At 44.6% G+C, this 22,038-nt stretch overlaps 1 protein-coding gene across 2 annotated transcripts; it reads right to left on the reverse strand.

The window, feature by feature from the left end:
- Positions 1-256: 256 nt before the first annotated feature.
- On the reverse strand, positions 257-21,437 carry LOC109765951 (WAT1-related protein At5g64700). 2 transcript variants are annotated; one of them, XM_020324716.4, is made up of 8 exons: positions 21,147-21,437; positions 15,894-16,065; positions 15,720-15,782; positions 15,123-15,239; positions 14,682-14,922; positions 2,572-2,730; positions 1,700-1,851; positions 257-783 (listed from the first exon to the last, which is right to left on the reverse strand). In XM_020324716.4, the coding sequence occupies exons 1-8, from the start codon at positions 21,385-21,387 to the stop codon at positions 693-695; spliced, it is 1,236 nt and encodes a 411-aa protein (XP_020180305.2). In that variant the 5' UTR covers positions 21,388-21,437; the 3' UTR covers positions 257-692. The 2 variants fall into 2 exon arrangements, with proteins under 2 accessions (XP_020180305.2, XP_040256022.1); XM_040400088.3 differs by lacking the exon at positions 21,147-21,437 and adding an exon at positions 19,982-20,309.
- Between the last annotated feature and the right edge of the window lie 601 nt (positions 21,438-22,038).

Below are 22,038 nucleotides of genomic sequence, written 5' to 3' on the forward strand. Positions count from 1 at the left end.
ATTTCGAATTTCCCTTTACTAGAGAGCATATACATGATAGTATTGGATGGCCACCTCCCATATCCTTCAATGCCGGGGAGAATTTGCGGGTCGGCGTTGGATATGCCCTTAGACACTCTTTTTACAAGCAAAACAAATGAACTTGAAAGTTTTGACTTTCGATCCCTTATTGGGTTGATCTTTCCATATAATGTTAAAAAAATGAAGAAAACACAATAACAAACACAGCTTGCTGCAACAACATGCAAAACAAGAATGCATCACTGAGAGATACAAATTTTACCAATAATGTCATTGTATGACAACATACAAAGTATTATCTTAACAAAACACTAACACCTTGCGCGTCAGTGGGTCCTACTAATACATTGAGCGAACGTTTCATGATGTAAACACATAAGACCAAAATCACCAATTTGTGTGCATGTATTGTGAAGTTGAAGATATTGTCCTATATGGTATCGCAGTTGTACAATCCAATAAGAAAGATACCCTATAAACTAGTGGTTTACTTCACTTGAAAATAATAATGCACCATCACACATCTTAGGATTGGTCAAATCGTTAACAAAGTGGTATCAACTTCTAACATAAAGCTCACTCGAGACTAGCATCCCAAAAAATCAAGGACCAAATCTTGGAACCTCAAACTTTGAGTCATGGGTAGGTTGCGCCTGAAGCTTTTCATTGCTTCACCCTGATGTCATCTTCGCACGGAGTTCTCTGGCCTTTCCATAGAGGTACATATACAAACCACTGAAAACCAATGCACTACCTAACAAGCTGCCATATAATAGCAAAATGTATTACTTATGGAACAAAAGAGTATGCAAGTGTAAACATTAAAACAAGAAATGATCAAGCTATTATATTTGATGTATTTCTAATGAAAATTTTAAACTAAGGGCCAGTTCGTTTGGGTGGCTTAAAAATAAGTTGCCTCTTCCCAGCTTAAAAAATAGTTGCCTCCAAAATTTGTTGAGAAATAGTCGCCTCCAAAATTTGTTGAGACTTATAATTAGTTTAGAAGCCCCAATAAATAAGAGAGATGGCTTATGGGAAAAGTTGGGAAGCAGGTGGCTTATTTTTTAAGCTGCCAAAAGAACTGACCCCAAATCACAACATTTGTTAAGGAACATTTTTTACTCTCTCTATACCAATCCACTAGATGGCTATAGCGTCGCTACATTTACGCAACTCATCAATTATACACAGGGACAGAGCCAGGGAGCATGTTGAGGTCATGCCCCCTTAGCTTTTGTCTCAAACAACCTCCTATTTATTATCTCTAAATTCTTGTGTTTGCCCCCTCCAAAATTTTATATCTTCCCATTGCCACCCCCTTGTATCACATTACTAGCTCCGTCCTGATTATGCATTCACTAATCATATTGATCACAAGACACACTTACATGTGCATACATCATGATAAGCACAAATATATTTAAGCACCATTTTATTGTAATTTAATAAAGGCACTTTTATATTTGTCACAAGAATGAGCTCGCCCTAGGCTATTGTGTCTTACAGTCACACTTAATAATTTTGTGTAACATTTTTAGATAATGGTAAGTACATTTAGAATACACACACCCCAGGGTAGGGACATTATGTCCGATTACAATACATGCATAAATACATATACGAAAAAGCAAAAGCTTTGAATATGAGTCCGAGTATTAGAACAAAATACACGTACCTCCCAACTGTGATGCCTTCTCCTAGTAATAATGCCCCAAGAACCATGGTGAAGACAATCGATAATGTGTTGAACATTGGTGGAAAAACAGGTCCGCGCTTTTCCACGGCGTATAGATTCAACCAATAATTGGCGGCTGTGCCAAGTGCAGCCTACATTCAAAATCAAGTATGGACACATTATTTTCTATTGTTTTTAACTATCAAGTTAAGAGAAAATATAGAAACAAATGCTTTTAATATTCAACATCATGAAGCAGTTGGATCTCAAACCATATAGGAAGTCCTTGCAAGCAAGCTTTACTACTTTGAACTGAGTTAACTTTTAACAGCGATATGCCCATTGGAATCTCTGATTCAAAGGATTTTCATAGGAAATTTGGAGGATTAGAATCCTTAGTAATTTTTCCTATGTTGGTTATTTATTCATAGGATTGAATCCTAGTTCTGAATTATTTCTTTGCACCACTTCCCATATGATTTCTAGCATCCACTCAAACCTCTTTGAAATAATACTTTGTTTTTCTATGATGTAATAAAACCGAAATCCTATAAGATTGAGATGGTCTTCACATTCCAATAGTACGTCTTTCCTATTCCCATGTTCTTACAATCCCGCGAATCAAACATTCCCTGATTCTGGTAGCTAGAGTAAAGGTTGAATATACCACAACTCTAATGAATCTTGTCCTTAAAAGTCTCCTATGACTACAATCAGAACCTATCTTGCTTGTGTTCCTTGATTTTTCCTTGGTAAACTAAGATTAGCTTCTACATATAGTGGAGTTATCAGTTAGATTGAACAAAAGTAATGAAAATTCAGGCAATAGCAAGGGATTTTCTAAAATTGAATGTATTCTGGAAAAGACTTACCGAGTAGACAATTGTTAATAGTTGAATGTTCCATCCTACTTGCCAAGCAAGTTTGTCCCTCCTCACAAATATTCCTACGACACATGTTTGCAAACCACCTAGAACACAAGTCAACGTTGATGACCAATGTTTCCATGGGTACACCTTTAAAACTTTCACCTGCATTATTAGAAATTCTTCATTGTTACCAGTCAAGAACAAGGATAAAAAACTCAAATCATGTTATGCCTATTATGGGAAATCTAAAGGAAATATGCCCTAGAGGCAATAATAAAGTTGTTATTTTATATTATATTTCCTTATTCATGATAAAGGTTTATTATTCATGGTAGAATTGTATTGATCGGAAACTTAAATAAATGTGTGAATACATAAACAAATATCATGTCCCTAGTAAGCCTCTACTAGACTAGCTCGTTGAACAAAGATGGTTAAGGTTTCCTAACCATAGACATGTGTTGTCATTTGATAGTGGGATCACATCATTAGGAGAATGATGTGATGGACAAGACCCACCCGTTAGCTTAGCATAATGATCGTTCAGTTTATTGCTATTGCTTTCTTCATGTCAAATACATATTCCTTCGACTATGAGATTATGCAACTCCGGGATACCGGAGGAATACCTTGTGTGCTATCAAATGTCACAACATAACTGGGTGATCATAAATATGCTCTACAAGTATCTCCGAAGGTGTCTATTGAGTTGGCATAGATCGAGATTAGGGTTTGTCACTCCGAGTATCGGAGAGGTATCTCTGGGCCCTCTCCGTAATACACATCATAAGAAGTCTTGCAAGCAAAGAGACTAATGATTTAGTTGCAGGATGATGTATTATAGAACGAGTAAAGAGACTTGCCGTTAACGAGATTGAACTAGGTATGAAGATACCGACGATCGAATCTCAGGCAAGCAACATACCTACAGACAAAGGGAATAACGTATGTTGTCATAACGGTTCGACCGATAAAGATCTTCATAGAATATGTAGGAGCCAATATGGGCATCCAGGTTTCATTATTGGTTATTGACCAGAGACGTGTCTCGGTCATGTCTACATAGTTCTCGAACCCGTAGGGTCCGCACGCTTAACGTTCGATGACGATATTGTATTATATGAGTTATATGATTTGGTGACCGAATGTTTTTCAGAGTCTCGGATGAGATCACAGACATGACGAGGAGTCTCGAAATGGTCGAGAGGTAAATATTAATATATAGGACGATAGTATTCAGACATCGGAAGCGTTCCGAAAGGTATCGGGTATCTATCGGAGTACCGGAAGGGTTACCGGACATCCCCCGGGGAATATATGGGCCATATGGGCCATGAGAGGGGAGCAAACGAGCCCACAAGGGGTGGGACGCCCCCCTATGGAAGGAGGTCGATTGGGATAAGGGAAAAGGGGGTTCAGCCACCCCTTCATTCTCTCTTCCCCCTTCCCTTTTCTCTCTGGTGAATTATGGAAGGGGGGCGCCACTTGGGGAAACCCCAAGTAGGAACCCTGGCTGCCTCCCCTCTCCCTCCCACCTATATATATATGTGGGGGGTGCCCCTAGCACACCCAAGGCAATTGCCTAGCCGAGTGCGGCGCCCCCTCCACCGTTTACCCCCTCGGTCATATCTTCGTAGTGCTTAGGCGAAGCCCTGCGAGGATCACTTCACCATCACCGTCACCACGCCGTCTTGCTGACGGAACTCATCTAATACCTCGACAACTTGCTGTATCAAGAAGGCGAGGGACGTCAATGAGCTAAACGTGGAGGTGCCGTGCGTTCGGTACTTGATCGGTTGAAGCACGAAGAAATTCGACTACATCAACAACGTTGTTTAACTCCTCCGCTTATGTTCTACGAGAGTACGTAGACACACTCTCCCCCTCGTTGCTATGCATCTCCATGGATAGATCATTGCATGTGCGTAGAAATTTTTTGTTTTTCATGCAATGTTTCCCAAACAGTGGTATCAGAGCCAGGTTTATGTGTAGATTTTATGCACGAGTAGAACACAAAGAGTTGTGGGCGGTGATAGTCATGATGCTTACCGCCAACATCTTATTTTGATTCGGCGGTATTGTGTGATGAAGCGGCCCAGACCATCCTTACATGTCCATGCACATGAGACCGGTTTCACCGACGGACATGCAACTAGTTTTGCATAAAGGTGGTTGGTGGGTGTTTGTTTCTCTTACTTTAGTTTAATCGAATTTGACTGCAGACGGTCCTTGAAGAAGGATAAAATAGGAAACTTGACGAAACACCAGTGTGGTTTGATGCGTAGGTAAGAACAGTTCTTGCTAGAAGCCCGTAGCAGCCACGTAAAACTTGCAACAACAAAGTAGAGGTCGTCTAACTTGTTTTTGCAGGGCATGTTGTGATGTGATATGGTCAAGACATGATGTGATATACGTTATTGTATGAGCACGTTTTGTAAAAGTTATCGGCAACCGACAGGAGCCTTATGGTTATCTCTTTATTGTATGAAATGCAAACGCCATCTAATTGCTTTACTTTATCACTAAGTGGTAGTGATAGTCGTGGAAGCAATAGTTGGCGAGACGACAACGATGCTACGATGGAGATCAAGGTGTCAAGCCGGTGACGATGGAGATCATGACGGTGCTTTGGAGATGGAGATCAAAGGCATAAGATGATAATGGCCATATCATGTCACATATTTTGATTGCATGTGATGTTTATCTTTTATGCATCTTATTTTGCTTAGTACGGCGGTAGCATTATAAGATGATCGCTTCACTAAATTTCAAGGTAAAATTGTTCTCCCTGAGTATGCACCATTGCTATAGTTCGTCGTGTTGAGACACCACGTGATGATCGGGTGTGATAGAGTCTACGTTCACATACAACGGGTGAAAGATAGTTTTGCACATGCGGAATACTTGGGTTAAACTTGACGGGCCCTGAGTTTTATATAAGGCAGATGCCCTAACAAGGAAAAAGGAGTTTAAACTACAAGGGCACTGGAAAATATCAGATCTAACTAGTCATTGGTATTACTGAAGAGGAACAAGGAAGAACAGCTCCAAGAGCTTCGAAGAACTAGGAAGAACACTGAACCCTAATGGTGGATCTGGAGTGAGGAGAAGAGGAACTTACTGGTGCTGAGGAAGCAGTGGAAGATCGCCGCATTTCTTTGGTGCGGTCAGGTTGATGCAGCGGCCGTTGTTGAGGCAGAGGCGAAGGTCGACGGCGGCGGCAGAGCTCGAAGGTTGGTTGGCACGAGGAAGAAGAAGATGCGAAGAGGCACGGGGGGGGGGGAGTGAAAAGGACCCCTTGGCCTTATTTATAAGGTGAATGGATAAGTGGCAGGCGCGAGAATCGAGGAGCCTGAAAAATGGGATATGTGACAGCTCTATTGCCTCGATTTGTCGGAGGCCCATTAATAAAGGTGAGTTATGCGAAGTTCCTAATAACAGATGACGTCATGGCGATTTATCATGGTCCTGGAAAGTGACGTCATGGCGGTTTACAAGATTTTGTGAAGATGATGATGCGTTGAGGATTGACATGAACCAGTTCAAATCAATCTGGGGCCTAATGTTGGGGATATTACTACTGGGCGTAAACCGGCCAGGAGAGGCCGGGTTAATCCCATAATGGTTCACTGTATCTAAAGCCCATGAAGACAAAGACGGTGACGATTTATGAAGGCCCAGGGCCCAAAGCCGGTTTAAGGCCTGTAGACATAAACCGGCATTGATATGTAAACTTGTGTTGTAAGATAGAAAGAGCAGAGACCGAGCCGGACACGTTTATGAGCCGGCCTTGGGATTCTGTAAACCGACGGGCGTCAACCCATGTATATAAGGGGACGACCCGGTGGCAGTTTAGGACGACAGACAACAACTCGAGACCCAGGCAAAGCGTATTTGCTCCCTGGTCATCGAAACCCTAGCAATTCCACAACAACTGGATTAGGCTTTTACCTTCACCGCAAGGGGCCAAACCAGTATAAACTCTCTGCGTCCCTTGTCCGCTTTAACCCCTTTAAGCTAACCCGTAGCGATGGCTCCACGACTAAGTCCTTTCCTTAGGACATCTGCCATGACAAAACCATGACAGGTTAAACTTGATGGGCCTAGCATGTATAGACATGGCCTCAGAACACATGAGACCGAAAGATCAAACGTGAATCATATAGTACATATGGTCAACATAGAGATGTTCACCATTGATACTACCCCATCTCACGTGATGATCGGACATGGTTTAGTTGATTTGGATCACGTATCACTTAGATGACTTGAGGCATGTCTATTTAAGTGGGAGTTCTTAAGTAATTTGATTAATTGAACTTAATTTATCATGAACTTAGTCTTGATAGTTTTGCATGTCTATGTTGTAGATCAATAGCTCGCGATATAGCTCCCATATATTTTTGATATGTTCCTAGAGAAAACTAAGTTGAAAGATGGTAGTAGCAATGATGCGGACTGGGTCCCTGATCTGAGGATTATCCTCATTGCTGCACAGAAGAATTATGTCCTTGATGCACCGCTAGGTGACAAACCTATTACAGGAGCAGATGCAGACGTTATGAACGTTTTGCAAGCTTGATATGATGACTACTTGATAGTTTAGTCCGCCATGCTTTACGGCTTAGAATCGGGACTTCAAAAATGTTTTGAATGCCATGGAGCATATGAGATTTTCCAAGAGATGAAAATTGGTATTTCAGTTCATGCCCGTGTCGAGAGGTATGGGACCTCTGGCAAGTACTTTGCCTACAAGATGGAGGAGAATAGCTTAGTCAGCGAGCATGTGTTCAGAATGTCTGAGTACTACAATCACTTGAATCAAGTGGGAGTTAATCTCCCAGATAAGATAGTGATTGACAGAGTTCTCTAGTCACTATCACCAAGCTACTAGAACTTCGTGATGAACTATAATATGCAAGGGATGACGAAAATGATTCCCGAGCTCTTCGCAATGATAAAATTAGCGAAGGTAGAAATCAAGAAAAAGCATCAAGTGTTGATGGTTAACAAGACCACTAGTTTCAAGAAAAAGGGCAAGGGAAAGAAAGGGAACTTCAAGAAGAATGGAAAGCAAGTTGCCACTCCCATGAAGAAGCCCAAAGCTAGATCCAAGCGTGAAACTGAGTGCTTCTGCTGCAAAGGAAATGGTCATAGAAGCGGAACTGCCCCAAATACTTGGCGGATAACACTACAGGAATCAGCTATTTTGCCGTCTGCCACGGCGGACGGCAAAGGCATGAACGGTGGGCGGCAAAGACCTTTGCCGTCAGCCGCGGACGGCAAAAGGCTCCGGCAAAGTAGGCTACGGTAAACAGCTACTTTGCCGTCTGCTTCCTGGCGGCTGACGGCAAAGGCCCTTTGCCGTCTGCCGCGGACGGCAAAGAGAGCGGACGGCAATAATTGCGCTGTTAGTCCGTTAAGTGGCTAACGGCAGGCCTTTGCCGTCCGCCGCTGACGGCAAACTTTCTAGTGCCTTTGCCGTCCGCTGCTGACGGCAATAACAGTTTGTTTTTTTTTCAAGCCAAATTACCTAAACAACACTAAAAAAAACTACTCGGCGTCGCTATCAAGGTCAATCACGGCCGGGCCGTTGCCGCCGTCATCGTCGCTGCTGGACCGGTTCGCGACGTCATCCGAATCCTCTTCCTCCTCCGCTATCGCCGCCTGCGGCGCCGCCATCGCCTCGGCCGCCTGGATTGCGGCCGCAATCTCGGAGGCTTCCTCGGCCTCCCACGCCGCCGCCGCGGCGGCTTCTTCCGATGACCGCGCTAGGGCCGCGAGCAGTCCGGGCGTGTCCTCCGGGTCGCCGTCCTGTCGGAGCGCCGCCACCTCCGGCGGGATCACGGCCTCGGCCGGGGCTAGTGGGGCGGGGCCAGGAGGTGGGGCGTGCCCGCGCCCGCGCAGGCCGGAGGGCCCGGCTTCGCCTGTGATGTCGCCGACGGGGAGCCCACGGGCGGCGCGCTTGAAGGCGCCGATAACGTCGTTGAACCGCTTGCCCTTCCAAAATCGGCGGCGGTTCTTACGGTTGAAGCGCCCACCGGGGTGCGCGCTCAGCTCGGCGTTCGTCGCCGGCGGGCCCTGCGTGGGGTAGCCGTCGGCGGAGATCCTCCACGGCCGCGGCACCTTCGCCGCCGGCGGCACGAACAGCCCGAACCGGAAGAGATCTTCCGTCTGCCCTTGTGTCAGGCTCGAAGGCCAGACGCCGCCCGGTGCCGCGCCGTCGGAGTCCGAGTCGCTGGACGCCATCCCGCGCAGATCGGTGAAGAGAACGCGCATGTGAAGAGGGAGAGGAGGGATGGACGGGCGGTGTGACCAAACTCGCCGCGCAGGGCGGGTTTTATAGCGCCGGGAATGAATGCGCGGCAGGTGAGGCGCCGTGGCGGGGCGGAGCGGGGCATTAAACTGCGGCAGGGAGGCGACGGGCCGCGGCAGCGGTGGCGTGCGGCAGGCGCGGTCTCCGACGGCGCAACGCGGTCTCCGACGGTGGCAGCGGCGCAAGATGGGACGGGGCGGCGCGCGGAAGACGAGATCCCATGCAGCCGCGTTGACCGCGAGCTGCCGCGTTGATCGCGGGCGAGTGGATAGACCACGATGGTAGGCGTGTGCGCAGTGGCCGGCCGAGTCGGTTGGACTACTAAATATCTACGCGTGGGCAGGCGGGTTGGCCAGACGAAAAAACTAAACTAAAAGTAATCTAAACTAAAAAACAGAAAAAAAGAAAAAAAAAGGAGAAGAGGGGTGGGGCTCACCTGCGGCAGGGGTGGGGCGCTCGCCGACGGAGGGCGCTCGCCGATGGCGGGGCGGCGGGGCGCTTGCCGACAGAGGGGCGGCGGGGGTGGCGCTGGCCGGGCGGAGGGGTGGGGAGCGACGGGGCGGAGGGGGCGACGGGGCGGCGGGTGGGGGGGCGACGGGTGGGGTGGCGACGGGGCGGCGGCGGGCGGCAGCGGCGGCGGCGGTGGGGTGGGATGTGGTGGCGGGGCGCGTCGGGGAGGAGAGAGAGGTAGAGAACGGAGAGTAACGGGCGGGGGGGGGGGTACGGGCCGTTAGGTACTCTCCTCTTTGCCGTCCGCCTGTCTTTGCCGTCCGCCTTTTTGCCTCTTTGCCGTCTGCTAGCAGACGGCAAAGAGGTGGGGCGTTAAGTTTTTTCCAAACGGGCGGGGGGTGGGCCACCTCCCTCTTTGCCGTCTGCCAGCGGACGGCAAAGAGCTCGCGGATGGCAAAGAGCTTCTTTGCCGTCTGCCATTTCTTTGCCGTCTGCTTTTAGGCAGCTGATGGCAAAGAGCTTCTTTGCCGTCAGCTAGCAGACGGCAAAGAGCTGGCAGATGACAAATTAGCTTATTCCAGTAGTGTAAGAAGGATGGCACAGTGAACAAAGGTATATATGATATACATGTTATTGATGTGTAATTTACTAGTGTTCATAGCAACCCCTAGGTATTTGATACCGGTTCAGTTGCTGAGATTAGTAACTCGAAACAGGAGTTGCAGAATGAACAGAGACTAGTTAAGGGCGAAGTGACGATGTGTGTTGGAAGTGATTCCAAGGTTCATATGATCACCATTGCACACTCCCTCTACCTCCGGGATTAGTGTTAAACCTAAAATAAATGTTATTTGGTATTTGCGTTGAGCGTGAATATGATTAGATCATGTTTATTGCAATACGGTTATTCATTTAAGTCAAAGAATAATTATTGTTCTGTTTACTTGAATAAAACCTTCTGTGGTCATACACCCAAGGTTGATGCCAAAAGATGCAAAGTTGATAATGATAACGCAACATATTTGTGGCACTGCCGTTTAGGTCATATTGGTATAAAGCGCATGAAGAAACTCCATGCAGATGGGCTTTTGGAATCACTTGATTATCAATCATTTGATACTTGCGAACCATGCCTCATGGGCAAGATGACTAAAACTCCGTTCTCCAGAACAATGGAGCGAGCCAATGACTTATTGGAAATAATACATACCGATGTATGCGGTCCGATGAGTGTTGAGGCACGCGGCGGGTATCGTTATTTTCTGACCTTCACAGATGATTTGAGCAGATATGGGTATATCTACTTAATGAAACACAAGTCTAAAACATTTGAAAAGTTCAAAGAATTTCAGAGTGAAGTAGAGAATCATCGTAACAAGAAAATAAAGTTTCTACGAGTTACGAGTTTGGCCTTCATTTAAAACAATGTGGAATAGTTTCACAACTCACGCCACCTGGAACATCACAGCGTAATGGTGTGTCCAAACATCGTAACCGTACTTTATTAGATATGGTGCGTTCTATGATGTCTCTTACCAATTTACCACTATTGTTTTGGGGTTATATATTAGAGACAACTGCATTCACGTTAAATAGGGCACCGTCTAAATCCATTGAGACGACACCGTATGAACTGTGGTTTGGCAAGAAACCTAAGTTGTCATTTCTTAAAGTATGGGGTTGCGACACTTGTGTCAAAAGGCTTCAGCCTGATAAGCTCGAAACCAAATCGGAGAAGTGCGTCTTCATAGGAAACCCTAAGGAAACAATTTGGTACACCTTCTGCCACAGATCCGAAGGCAAGATCTTTGTTGCCAAGAATGGAACCTTTCTGGAGAAGGAGTTTCTCTCAAAAGAAGTGAGAGGGAGGAAAGTAGAACTTGATGAGGTAATTGTACCTTCTCTCGAATTGGAAAGTAGCACATCAGAGAAAATCGTTCCTGTGATGCCTACACCAACTAGAGAGGAAGCTAATGATGATGACCATGAAACTCCAGATCAAGTTACTACTGAACCTCGTAGGTTGACCAGAACGCGTACCGCACCAGAGTGGTACGGTAACCTTGTCCTGCAAGTCATGTTGTCAGACAACGGCAAACCTACGAACTATGAGGAAGCGATGATGAGCCCAGATTCCGCGAAATGGCTTGAGGCCATGAAATCTGAGATGGGATCCATGTATGAGAACAAAGTGTGGACTTTGGTTGACTTGCCCGATGATCGGCAAGTCATAGAGAATAAATGGATCATCAAGAAGAAGACTGACGCTGACGGTAATGTCACCATCTACAAAGCTTGACTTGTCGTGAAAGGTTTTCGACAAGTTCAAGGAGTTGACTACGATGAGACCTTCTCACCCGTAGCGATGCTTAAGTCTGTCTGAATCATGTTAGCAATTGCCGCATTTTATGATTATGAAATTTGGCAAATGGACGCGAAAACTGCATTCCTTAATGGATATCTTAAAGAAGAGTTGTATATGATGCAACCAGAAGGTTTTGTCGATTCTAAAGGTGATAACAAAGTATCCAAGCTCCAGCGATCCATTTATGGACTGGTGCAAGCCTCTGGGAGTTGGAATATACGCTTTGATAGTGTGATCAAAGCATATGGTTTTATACAGACTTTTGGAGAAGCCTGTATTTACAAGAAAGTGAATGGGAGCTCTGTAGCATTTCTGATATTATATGTGGATGGCATATTGGTGATTGGAAATGATATAGAATTTCTGGGTAGCATAAAAGGATACTTGAATAATAATTTTTCAATGAAAGACCTCGGTGAAGCTACTTAAATATTGGGCATCAAAATCTGTAGAGATAGATCAAGACGCTTAATAGGACTTTCACAAAGCACATACCTTGACAAAGTTTTGAAGGAGTTCAAAATAGATCAGTCAAAGAAAAGGTTCTTACCTGTACTGTAAGGTGTGAAGTTGAGTAAGACTCAAAGCCCGACCATGGCAGAAGATAGAGAGAGAATGAAAGTCATTCCCTATGCCTCAGCCATAGGTTCTATAAAGTATGTCATGTTGTGTACCAAACCTGTTGTGTACCTTGCCATGAGTTTGGCAAGGGGGTACAATAGTGAACCAGGAGTAGATCACTGGACAACGGTCAAAATTTATCCTTAGTTACCTAAGAGGACTAAGGAAATATTTCTCGGTTATGGAGGTGATAAAGAATTCGTCGTAAAGGGTTACGCCGATGCAAGCTTTGACACCAATTCGGATGACTCAGAGTCTCAATCTGGATACATATTGATAGTTGGAGCAATTAGCTAGAGTAGCTCCATGCTGAGAATTGTAGACATAGAAATTTCCAAAATACATACGGATCTGAATGTGACAACCGCGTTGACTAAACTTCTCTCACAAGCAAAACATGATCACTCCTTAATATTCTTTGGGTGTTAATCACATGGTGATGTGAAATAGATTATTGACTCTAGTAAACTCTTTGGGTGTTGGTCACATGGCGATGTGAACTATGGGTGTTAAATCACATGGTGATGTGAACTAGATTATTGACTCTAGTGCAAGTGGGAGACTGAAGGAAATATGCCCTAGAGGCAATAATAAAGTTGTTATTTTATATTATATTCCCTTATTCATGATAAAGGTTCATTATTCACGCTAGAATTGTACTGATCGGAAACATAAATACATGTGTGAATACATAAACAAATATCGTGTCCCTAGTAAGCCTCTACTAGACTAGCTCGTTGATCAAAGATGGTTAAGGTTTCCTAACCATAGACATGTGTTGTCATTTGATAGAGGGATCACATCATTAGGAGAATGATGTGATGGACAAGACCCATCCGTTAGCTTAGCATAATGATCGTTCAGTTTATTGCTATTGCTTTCTTCATGTCAAATACATATTCCTTCGACTATGAGATTATGCAACTCCGGGATACCGGAGGAATACCTTGTGTCCTATCAAATGTCACAACATAACTGGGTGATCATAAATATGCTCTACAAGTATCTCCGAAGGTATCTGTTGAGTTGGCATAGATCGAGATTAGGGTTTGTCACTCCGAGTATCGGAGAGGTATCTCTGGGCCCTCTCCGTAATACACATCATAAGAAGTCTTGCAAGCAAAGAGACTAATGATTTAGTTGCAGGATGATGTATTACGGAACGAGTAAAGAGACTTGCCGTTAACAAGATTGAACTAGGTATGAAGATACCGACGATTGAATCTCGGGCAAGTAACATACCTACAGACAAAGGGAATAACGTATGTTGTCATAACGGTTCAACCGATAAAGATCTTCGTAGAATATGTAGGAGCCAATATGGGCATCCAGGTTCCGCTATTGGTTATTGACCGGAGAGGTGTCTCGGTCATGTCTACATAGTTCTCGAACTCATAGGGTCCGCACGCTTAACGTTCGATGACGATATTGTATTATATGAGTTATGTGATTTGGTGGCCGAATGTTGTTCAGAGTCCCGGATGAGATCGCGGACATGATGGGGAGTCTCGAAATGGTTGAGAGGTAAAGATGGATATATAGGACGATAGTACTCGGACACTGGAAGCATTCCGGAAGGTATCGGGTATTTATCGAGGTACGGGAGGGGTTACCGGACACCCTCGGGGAATATATGGGCCATATGGGCCATGAGAGGGGAGCACACCAGCCCATAAGGGGTGGTGCGCGCCCCCTATGTCAGGAGGCCGATTGGGAGAAGGAAAAGAGGGGGTTTGCCCCCCCCTTCCTTCTATCTTCCCCCTTCCCTTTTCTCTCCGGTGAATTATCGAGGGGGGGCACTTGGGGAAACATCAAGTAGGATTCGGATCCTACTTGGGGCGCACCCTGGCTGCCTCCCCTCTCCCTCCTACCTATATATTTGTGGGGGCGCCCCTAGCACACCCAAGACAATTGCCTAGCCGTGTGCGGCGCCCCCCTCCACCGTTTACACCTTCGGTCATATCTTCGTAGTGCTTAGGCGAAGCCCTGCGATGATCACTTCACCATCACCGTCACCATGCCGTCGTGCTGACGGAACTCATCTACTACCTCGACAACTTGCTGGATCAAGAAGGCGAGGGACGTCACCGAGCTGAATGTGTGCAGAACGCGGAGGTGCCGTGTGTTCAGTACTTGATCGGTTGAAGCATGAAGAAGTTCGACTACATCAACTATGTTGTTTAACGCTTTTGCTTATGGTCTACGAGGGTACGTAGACACACTCTCCCCCTCGTTGCTATGCATCTCCATGGATAGATCATTGCGTGTGTGTAGAAATTTTTTGTTTTCCATGCAACGTTTCCCAACAAAATCATAGATACAAGCCTTAGTATGAAAACTCTGTATCATAATTTGACATACCTGTATGGGATACCAAAATGCATAACATATGCAATCACCCAACAAAAGCAAGGTTCCCCTCATATGATGTTGTCCTCCTGCTACTCCATTAGAACTCTTAGTGATGCCTTTTATAACCGGGGTAAAGAGATGCAGTTCCTTTCCGCTGTACAGGCTAAGCAGCAAAGCCCCACCAAAACATAACAATGCACCAACCACCTTCGCGCTGCCCTCTTTGGATTTGAGGCGCAAGCTCTCCATACTGCAAAATATATCTTGAGAGTTGTAGTTTTTAATATCCAGTAATTAAGGTAAGTAACTAAGTTATTTATACACAGGGACGAAGTTACTAGTAATTGTAACTAATTAGAAGACTAAAGCTGGATTTGGGTAGCTCTAGTAGATTGGAGGAAAGGAGTCCGAGTATGTTTTTGTACGGTGGAGGAAAGGGTTGCTTATTACCCAAGCAATATTGACAGGACAAACGTGAAGAGCGGAGTCAAACTTGAGAAGATCACACCATAGGAGGCGCTTGTGTCATGTAGCCCATAGTAATACATTGCCAAAGGCAACGAGTATCTGTACAATGTAAGGATAACACTATCAATATCAATATACCTTATTCCTTAATAATATACTCAAACAAAAAGTAACTAAATCACATTTAACATTTGGTCTATATAATTGACTATGAAATTTTAAACATAAGTTTTGCATCAACCTGTTAATATTTTGTTGTGGTTACGGAGAAATAAAAAAGGCATAAGATATTTGAATAATATGGCACACAATTTTTCCATTTGTTTCGAGGAGGATTTGAAAAAACTTTTAGCATATGGGGGTTGTAGACCAGTCGGGTTCCATTTAATTTTTGGCATGGAGCCAAAGAGTTGACTAAGTTAGTTGGCTAATGTATGCTTGGTCATTTTCAGACCAACGTATAACCAATTCGTTTGACTGATTTTGATGGAAACAAAATATAGAGTTACCAGATAAAAAGAAAATAATAATTTTATTTTAGTTCAAATGTATATAGGATAGTTCATCGAGTGTATATACCCGACAAAAGCATTGATGGAGAGCCACACAAGAGCCTTTGTATCCAATTCTTTCCACTTCCCTCTGCAAATTTATCATACACAATCTTGAGTCAATGGTTAAAAGTTATAGTAGTACTTCCCACGATAATAATTTGTATTGTTAACAAAATTATCGAGAAACAAAATTCTTGACCTTTCGAGGAGTAGGGCAAATGGCATGATGAAAATGACACCTAGAATGCTTCTATAACAGAGCAATGAGAATATAAACATGCCGCCATCAACTGCTACCTTGCCTAATAGTATAGTTCCTGTGTTGATGAGCTCCCCAAGGAGCACACAGACAGTTGGTTTCCACCTGCTTCCTGTGCAGCAGTTTCAGTCACAATATTAGAAGTAGCGCACATTCCCCGCAAGCAAAACAAATGCGTTTTATCCCAGTTTAAAAAGTAGAACATCGTCAACATTCGTACAAAAATCTCCATATAGATGCACCTAGTGGATAAATAGTCTGTTGTGACGCACAGACACGGAAAAGATTTCCATATCCCGTGAAGAACGTGTCCGTTACATGGATCTAAGCATCCATTTTTTTTCATCGAAATAGCATTCACATAATCAGTCATAAACGTTTGCAAATATGAGCACAGAAAAGCTATGAACTTTCCACTGTATATTTTGTTGAGCTTGCAGAAATTGAAATGAACTTTCCCACTTTGCATCAGAATGGATGATATTTCCAAATGTGAGAATTAACTTCTCAAAGGCTGAAATCCAGCTGCTTTCAAGCAAAAAAAAACTCTGCATAAAAAAGAATATCCCTATTACTGATACTGAGCGTGGATTTGGTGAACATGTTGGTTCCACGGAACCCCTTACGAATAGTGAATTCAAAAAAATAGGTGTGTGTGCGTGTGTCCCTCCTCCTGGGAGGTTGTACCTGTACTGCTGTTCTCTTCCTGTTCAATGAAATGAAACGCAAACTCTTTTGCGTTTTCTCGAAAAAAAATAGGGAAAATAAAAAAGCTGATTTTATTTTCTAACATATGTGGCCGACTGGTATACTTGGGCATGAAGTTTCATGAAGAAATGACATGCATGCAATTCTGAGCAAAAATACTACTATATTTGAAAACACTACACTAGTAGAAAACAGGGCTTCGGTCACAGCTCAATATACACATTAGTCCCGGTTGCCGTAGGCCTGTTTGCAAATTTTTAGAATCCTCAAATTCTAAAAAGAAAAAAGTTATGCTCAAATTTCAGTTTTTTTGAATTTTGGTTAAATCTGGTCAAACTATGGTCAAACTACTTATTCAATAAGTATTAGTGTTACTAAATAATTATTCAAGAATATTAGTGTTACTAAATAATTATTTCGGTTTTTTTTAAATTTTGGTCAAATCTGGTCAAAGTGTGGTCAAACTATGGTCAAACTACTTATTCAAGAAATATTAGTGTTACTAAATAATTATTGTTTTTTAAAATAATAGTTTCAAACTCAAACAGTGAAACGTGTGACTTAATGCTCAAGCTAAACTCCTGAGGGTTAATAGGATTGAATCTTACTATTGTTAGGAAAACAACAAGTGCAGACTTGGAAACGAGGGGGAATAGAACACGAAAGTTAAGCGTGCTTAGGCTGGGGTAGTGAGAGGATGGGTGACCAGCGGGGAAGTTAGATGATTTGAAATGATGAGGGGTGATTAGAGATTAGAGGTTAAATTGATCAGTGATGAGGGGTGATTAGAGATTAAATTGTAAAAAAATCAAAAATTGGAAAATCAGGAAAAAAATTAAATTAAAAAAATCGTAAAATTTCCTTTAGTCCCGGTTGGTAAATTGTAAAAAAATCAAAAATTTGAAAATCAGGAAAATTTTAATTTAAAAAAATCGTAAAAAATCGTAGAGGTCCAGACAGCGGTCACGTGGAGGGCCTTTAGTCCCGGTTCGTAAGGGGGGGCCTTTAGTACCGAACCTTTAAGCAAGGTCGGATTGCATTTTTTCACTATGGAATACGTTAGAGGTGGCATTCCTTTACAAAACTTCACACGTGAATAGGATGGTCAATAAAGTTTGATACCCTAATTTTTCAGATTTTTTCTAGTATCTTTTTTAGTTTACTATTCAAGTGGGTGCACGTTGAATAAGAGTATCTACAACCGTACATATACCTAATACAAGTTACCAAACACCCGTGGGGGCGTCCGAGCGCGTCTGCGAATGGCTACCAGGCATACCCCAAATTTCATCACAAACAACCACAATAGACATATCGGATTACCATTTTCATACAAACTCATGCAACGTCATATGATCTACATCTACTGCTATCAACTACTAAACTACTAGTCCTCATCGTCGGAGATGTTGATGATGTTGGTGCCGGAGCCGCCGGCCTCATCGTCATTGGTGGCCGGGCACACGGCCGGCCCGTCTTCCTCCTCAAGCTTGGTGAAGAGCTCGGCGATTCGCCTCACCTCGTGCTCCGACTCGAAGGACTCGAGGAGGGCAGTTGCTCCGCCATCTCCGTTTGGGCCCCCTCAAACTCCGCCATGGCGTAGGCCATGTCGAAGCGGCAGAGACCGGATCCGCCTCCACCGCCACCTCCGGTTCCTCCTCGAACGCATCATCCTCCGGCTCCGGTTCCTCCTTCTTCATGGCAGTGTCGTCCTCATCCGGCTCCGCCGGCTCTAGTTCCTCCTCCTTCATGGCAGCATCGTCCTCATCCGGCTCCGCTGCCTCCTCCTTCTCCTTTGGCTCCGGTGAATCCGATGAAGGGCGACAGTGATACGAGCAACACGCCAGGACCGGATCTCCTTCGGCAACTACAAGCGATGCTCTGGCGTCAATATGGTGTATGTGGTGATCCTCTGCCCGGCCATGTCTAGCGGCTACGACGAGCAAATGAAAGTTGGTGGTGTGGGTGGGAGGGAGATGGAAGGAATGGGACGGGCTAAGGTTGGGTTGCCACCGTCCGACTTAAATAGTCAGACTTGCTCCCTCGGGCGGCATGCTGTAGCGGCGCCACGCCGCATGGAAGGGAAGCAGGCGGCCGTCAGAGCAACGGTCTCTGTGTGTCACCGCGTGGGCCCTTACGGTCAGTCCTACGTGTCGCCCACGTCCGGGCGCGTCCGAGCGTCCCCATATCTGCCCTAGATATGCGCTAGATACGAGGAGTGCCTGTCAGTCCGGGTATTTGTGCCGGATTTGCTAGACGCGACTGCATGTTTGGGGTGGGTACGAGGGGCTGGTTGTAGATGCTCTAACAACTTTTAAATGAAGTGTAATAACTGCTAAGTACACAGTACACTTTAGGCTGGCCATAGTGGGGGTAACATAAGTAGTATCATGCACTTGGGACTCGCAAATATGCTTATGTGGCAGGTAATTAAAGAAAGAGAAAAGTATGTTTTTGTCCCTCAAGTTCCCACAAAGTATAGACATGATCCCTCAAAATTTTTAGGTATACATTTGGTCCCTCAAGTCTCAAAACCGGATAAGCTTGGTCCTAAACCAGATTTTGAGCATGTTGACCGGGTTTGACCACCACAAAACCGCCCGATGAATAGTAAATTTGAAAAAAAAAACTTCAAAAAAATGACAAAATTTTTGCAAGAGCCCGTCCGATCTCATTTCAGGACAAAATTTTCGTCGCACCTTGCGCACTTAAGCATATTGGACCCCAAAAAGTTTCATAATTTTTTGATTTTGTTTTGATTTTTTTCGAATTTACTATTCATCAGGCAGATATTTTTGTTTTCTTTTTGCCACGAGCTCCTCGCGTGCCGAAAGAGCCTGAAATTTTGTTCGCATCTTGCGCATGTAAGCATATTCGACCCCAAAAAATTTCAGATTTTTTTGAAGTTTTTTTTCCGAATTTACTGTTCATCGGGCGGTTTTGTGGCGGTCAAAACTGGTCAATATACTCAAAATCTGGTTTAGGACCAAACTTATCCAGTTTTGAGACTTGAGGGACCAAATGTATACCAAAAAATCTTGAGGGACCAAGCCTATACTTTATGGGAACTTGAGGGACCAAAAACATACTTTTCTCTTAAAGAAAAGAGATGGTTATAGTAACATAAGTAGATACCGTAACATAATAAATATGATGCTACTATGTGTCATGCATGACAATAAATGAGACCACTTATGATACTAATTTATGATACTATGCACTATGGGTGTAGTATTATACACAAGTATCATATACATGATACTAGTATATGATACTCCCCACTATGACCAGCCTTATACACATCCAAAGGGACTCTTTACCATGGCCATGGATGGTGGTGTCCTGGCCGTCGACACCAGTAGCGCACACCACGGTCGTGCCGCGGCCAACGCTGTTTGATGAAGTCCAGCTCAAGCCCGTGTCAGCTCCAGTCGTCGGCGGCGAGCGAAGGGCCGGGCCAGCGTGAGGCGTGGGGGCGAGGGAGGAGATGGGCAAGGTGCGGGTGAGCTTGGATGCTGCCATGGCAACGGTACGGTGCGTGTGCGTGAGGGGAAGATGGCTCGAAACGATGGATCTGGCGGGGTAATATATACATATCCAGTGATACAGTGAATACACTAGTCAGTGGATACATGGGTCGAATTAACAGTCGTGGGTCGAACGTGACAGGTTGAATTAGTGGAGTAGTTCATGCATTTTGGGCGTATATTTTCGTCCAGAAACCGAACCCCGAGCGCGGGCAAGTGGTAGGTTACGGTGCCCCGTACGCCGTCTCCCGGCACCACCCATGCAGTCGACCGTACTAGCGCATGGTGGCGACGGCGGAAGGCGGGGAAGAAGATTCGGCGACCGATCGCAGGGGCGGCTAGTGCATAGTCGCCGCCGGCGAGTGGCAGTTACAGTGACAGATAGTTTCCGCCCGCAAGTCGACCTGCCCCAATAATTATTAACTTGGGACATTCGAAAACAAATGAATTTATAGGGATAAATGTATATGCATATTACTATCTACTATAAATTACATACGAGTGCCACCGCACTGGGTCGTAGAAGAATACGAATTACAGAGGCTCGGGATAGTTTGGGACTATGTTAAATGGTTCCAACTTAAGTATGCCTAGTACTACATGTGTCTTTTGGGAGTGATCCCCTTTTTTATCTTGCAAGATATTATCTTTATTTCAAATTATAAGACATTTTGTATATTTTAATATGAACAATATACAGACTGAAACAAGTGAACAATCACACTAAACTATATACTTTTGATTCATAAAAAAGATTAAACTCAAAACATCTTATAATTTGGAACAAAGGAAGTATCTTGAATGACGTAACTCCGTTGAAACCATAACGAAATGCGCCATATGCATTCCCCTAATAAAATAATAATAATAATAGTAATAGTAATAGAATAACAGCCTTTGATCTGTAACTGCTACGTAGAGTTTACACCCCAACGGAATACTGGATCCATCCATATACCTTGGTCCTGGATGGTGGTGTCCTGGCCGTGGACAGCACACACCACGGCCGTGCCAGCTCCAGTCGACGCCGCCGGGAGGAGGGTTGAAGAGCCCGGCTGGCCGCGGGTGGCGGAGGAGGGGAGCGCGCGAGAGGTGGAAGCGATGGGGAGAGAAGAGTCGAGCAAGGTGTCGGTTAGCACATACGCTGCCATGGCAGGGCAACGGTGGGAGGGAAAAATATGGATATGGCTGGAAACCATTAGTAGTCATGGACGACCTGGATTTAGTGGCTAGCACGTTCTGTTCTCCCTCCCTGTCCCTGGTGAGTAACAGCGCCCACATTTACGCCACCACACAATAACACAAGCAGATGTGTAGCTAGATAATTTTTTCAATGTGGACGTACCAACCATATCTCTTGCTTGCTCGTAAAGGCTGATAGAGACAAGGAGAGATACAGTAAGCACGGCGACTATGTCTCGCATTAAGCCAGAGGATAGAACATCTCTCGCTGAAGGAGTCTGTTAATTGGGCCGGCCCATTCGCTGGCAGTTAATGAAGAAAAGAGGGGAAGAAAAATGGAGAGCAACTAGTCAACGAGCGCTCCTTCGGGAGCCTCGCAACGATCAGCGCTACTTGACGCGCTCTCAGCCATTTGTCCCGTGTCGCGCTCTGGACACTCCCTCCAGATTTTATTTTTTTATTTTATTTTTCCGCGTGCGTTTTTGGCTTTTTAAACGGGTTTTTTCTTGGTTTTGGTTTTCCCCCGATCTTCCTTAGCTTTTCGACCAAAAAAATGTTCGAAAAAAAAATTGCACGAAAAAACGCGCTTTCTTTTTTTCCCTTTCGCGAAAGTCACGGTTTTTCTTCCGCGAGAGGCACGGTTGTGCTTTAGCGAGAGTCACGGCCGT

Source organism: Aegilops tauschii, chromosome 2 (assembly GCF_002575655.3).
Source record: "Aegilops tauschii subsp. strangulata cultivar AL8/78 chromosome 2, Aet v6.0, whole genome shotgun sequence".
Taxonomy (NCBI): domain Eukaryota; kingdom Viridiplantae; phylum Streptophyta; class Magnoliopsida; order Poales; family Poaceae; genus Aegilops; species Aegilops tauschii.

What these genes read in the sequence shown, in the direction of transcription:
- LOC109765951 (XM_020324716.4), bottom strand. Translation starts at nt 21,387, where the DNA reads ATGGTTTCCAGCCATATCCATATTTTTCCCTCCCACCGTTGCCCTGCC. An exon ending in CATTTTGGTATCCCATACAG is followed by an intron (nt 2,731 to 14,681) that starts GTATGTCAAATT and finishes CTAATAATGCAG; the next exon opens with GTGAAAGTTTTAAAGGTGTA. An exon ending in GAAGGCATCACAGTTGGGAG is followed by an intron (nt 784 to 1,699) that starts GTACGTGTATTT and finishes ATTATATGGCAG; the next exon opens with CTTGTTAGGTAGTGCATTGG.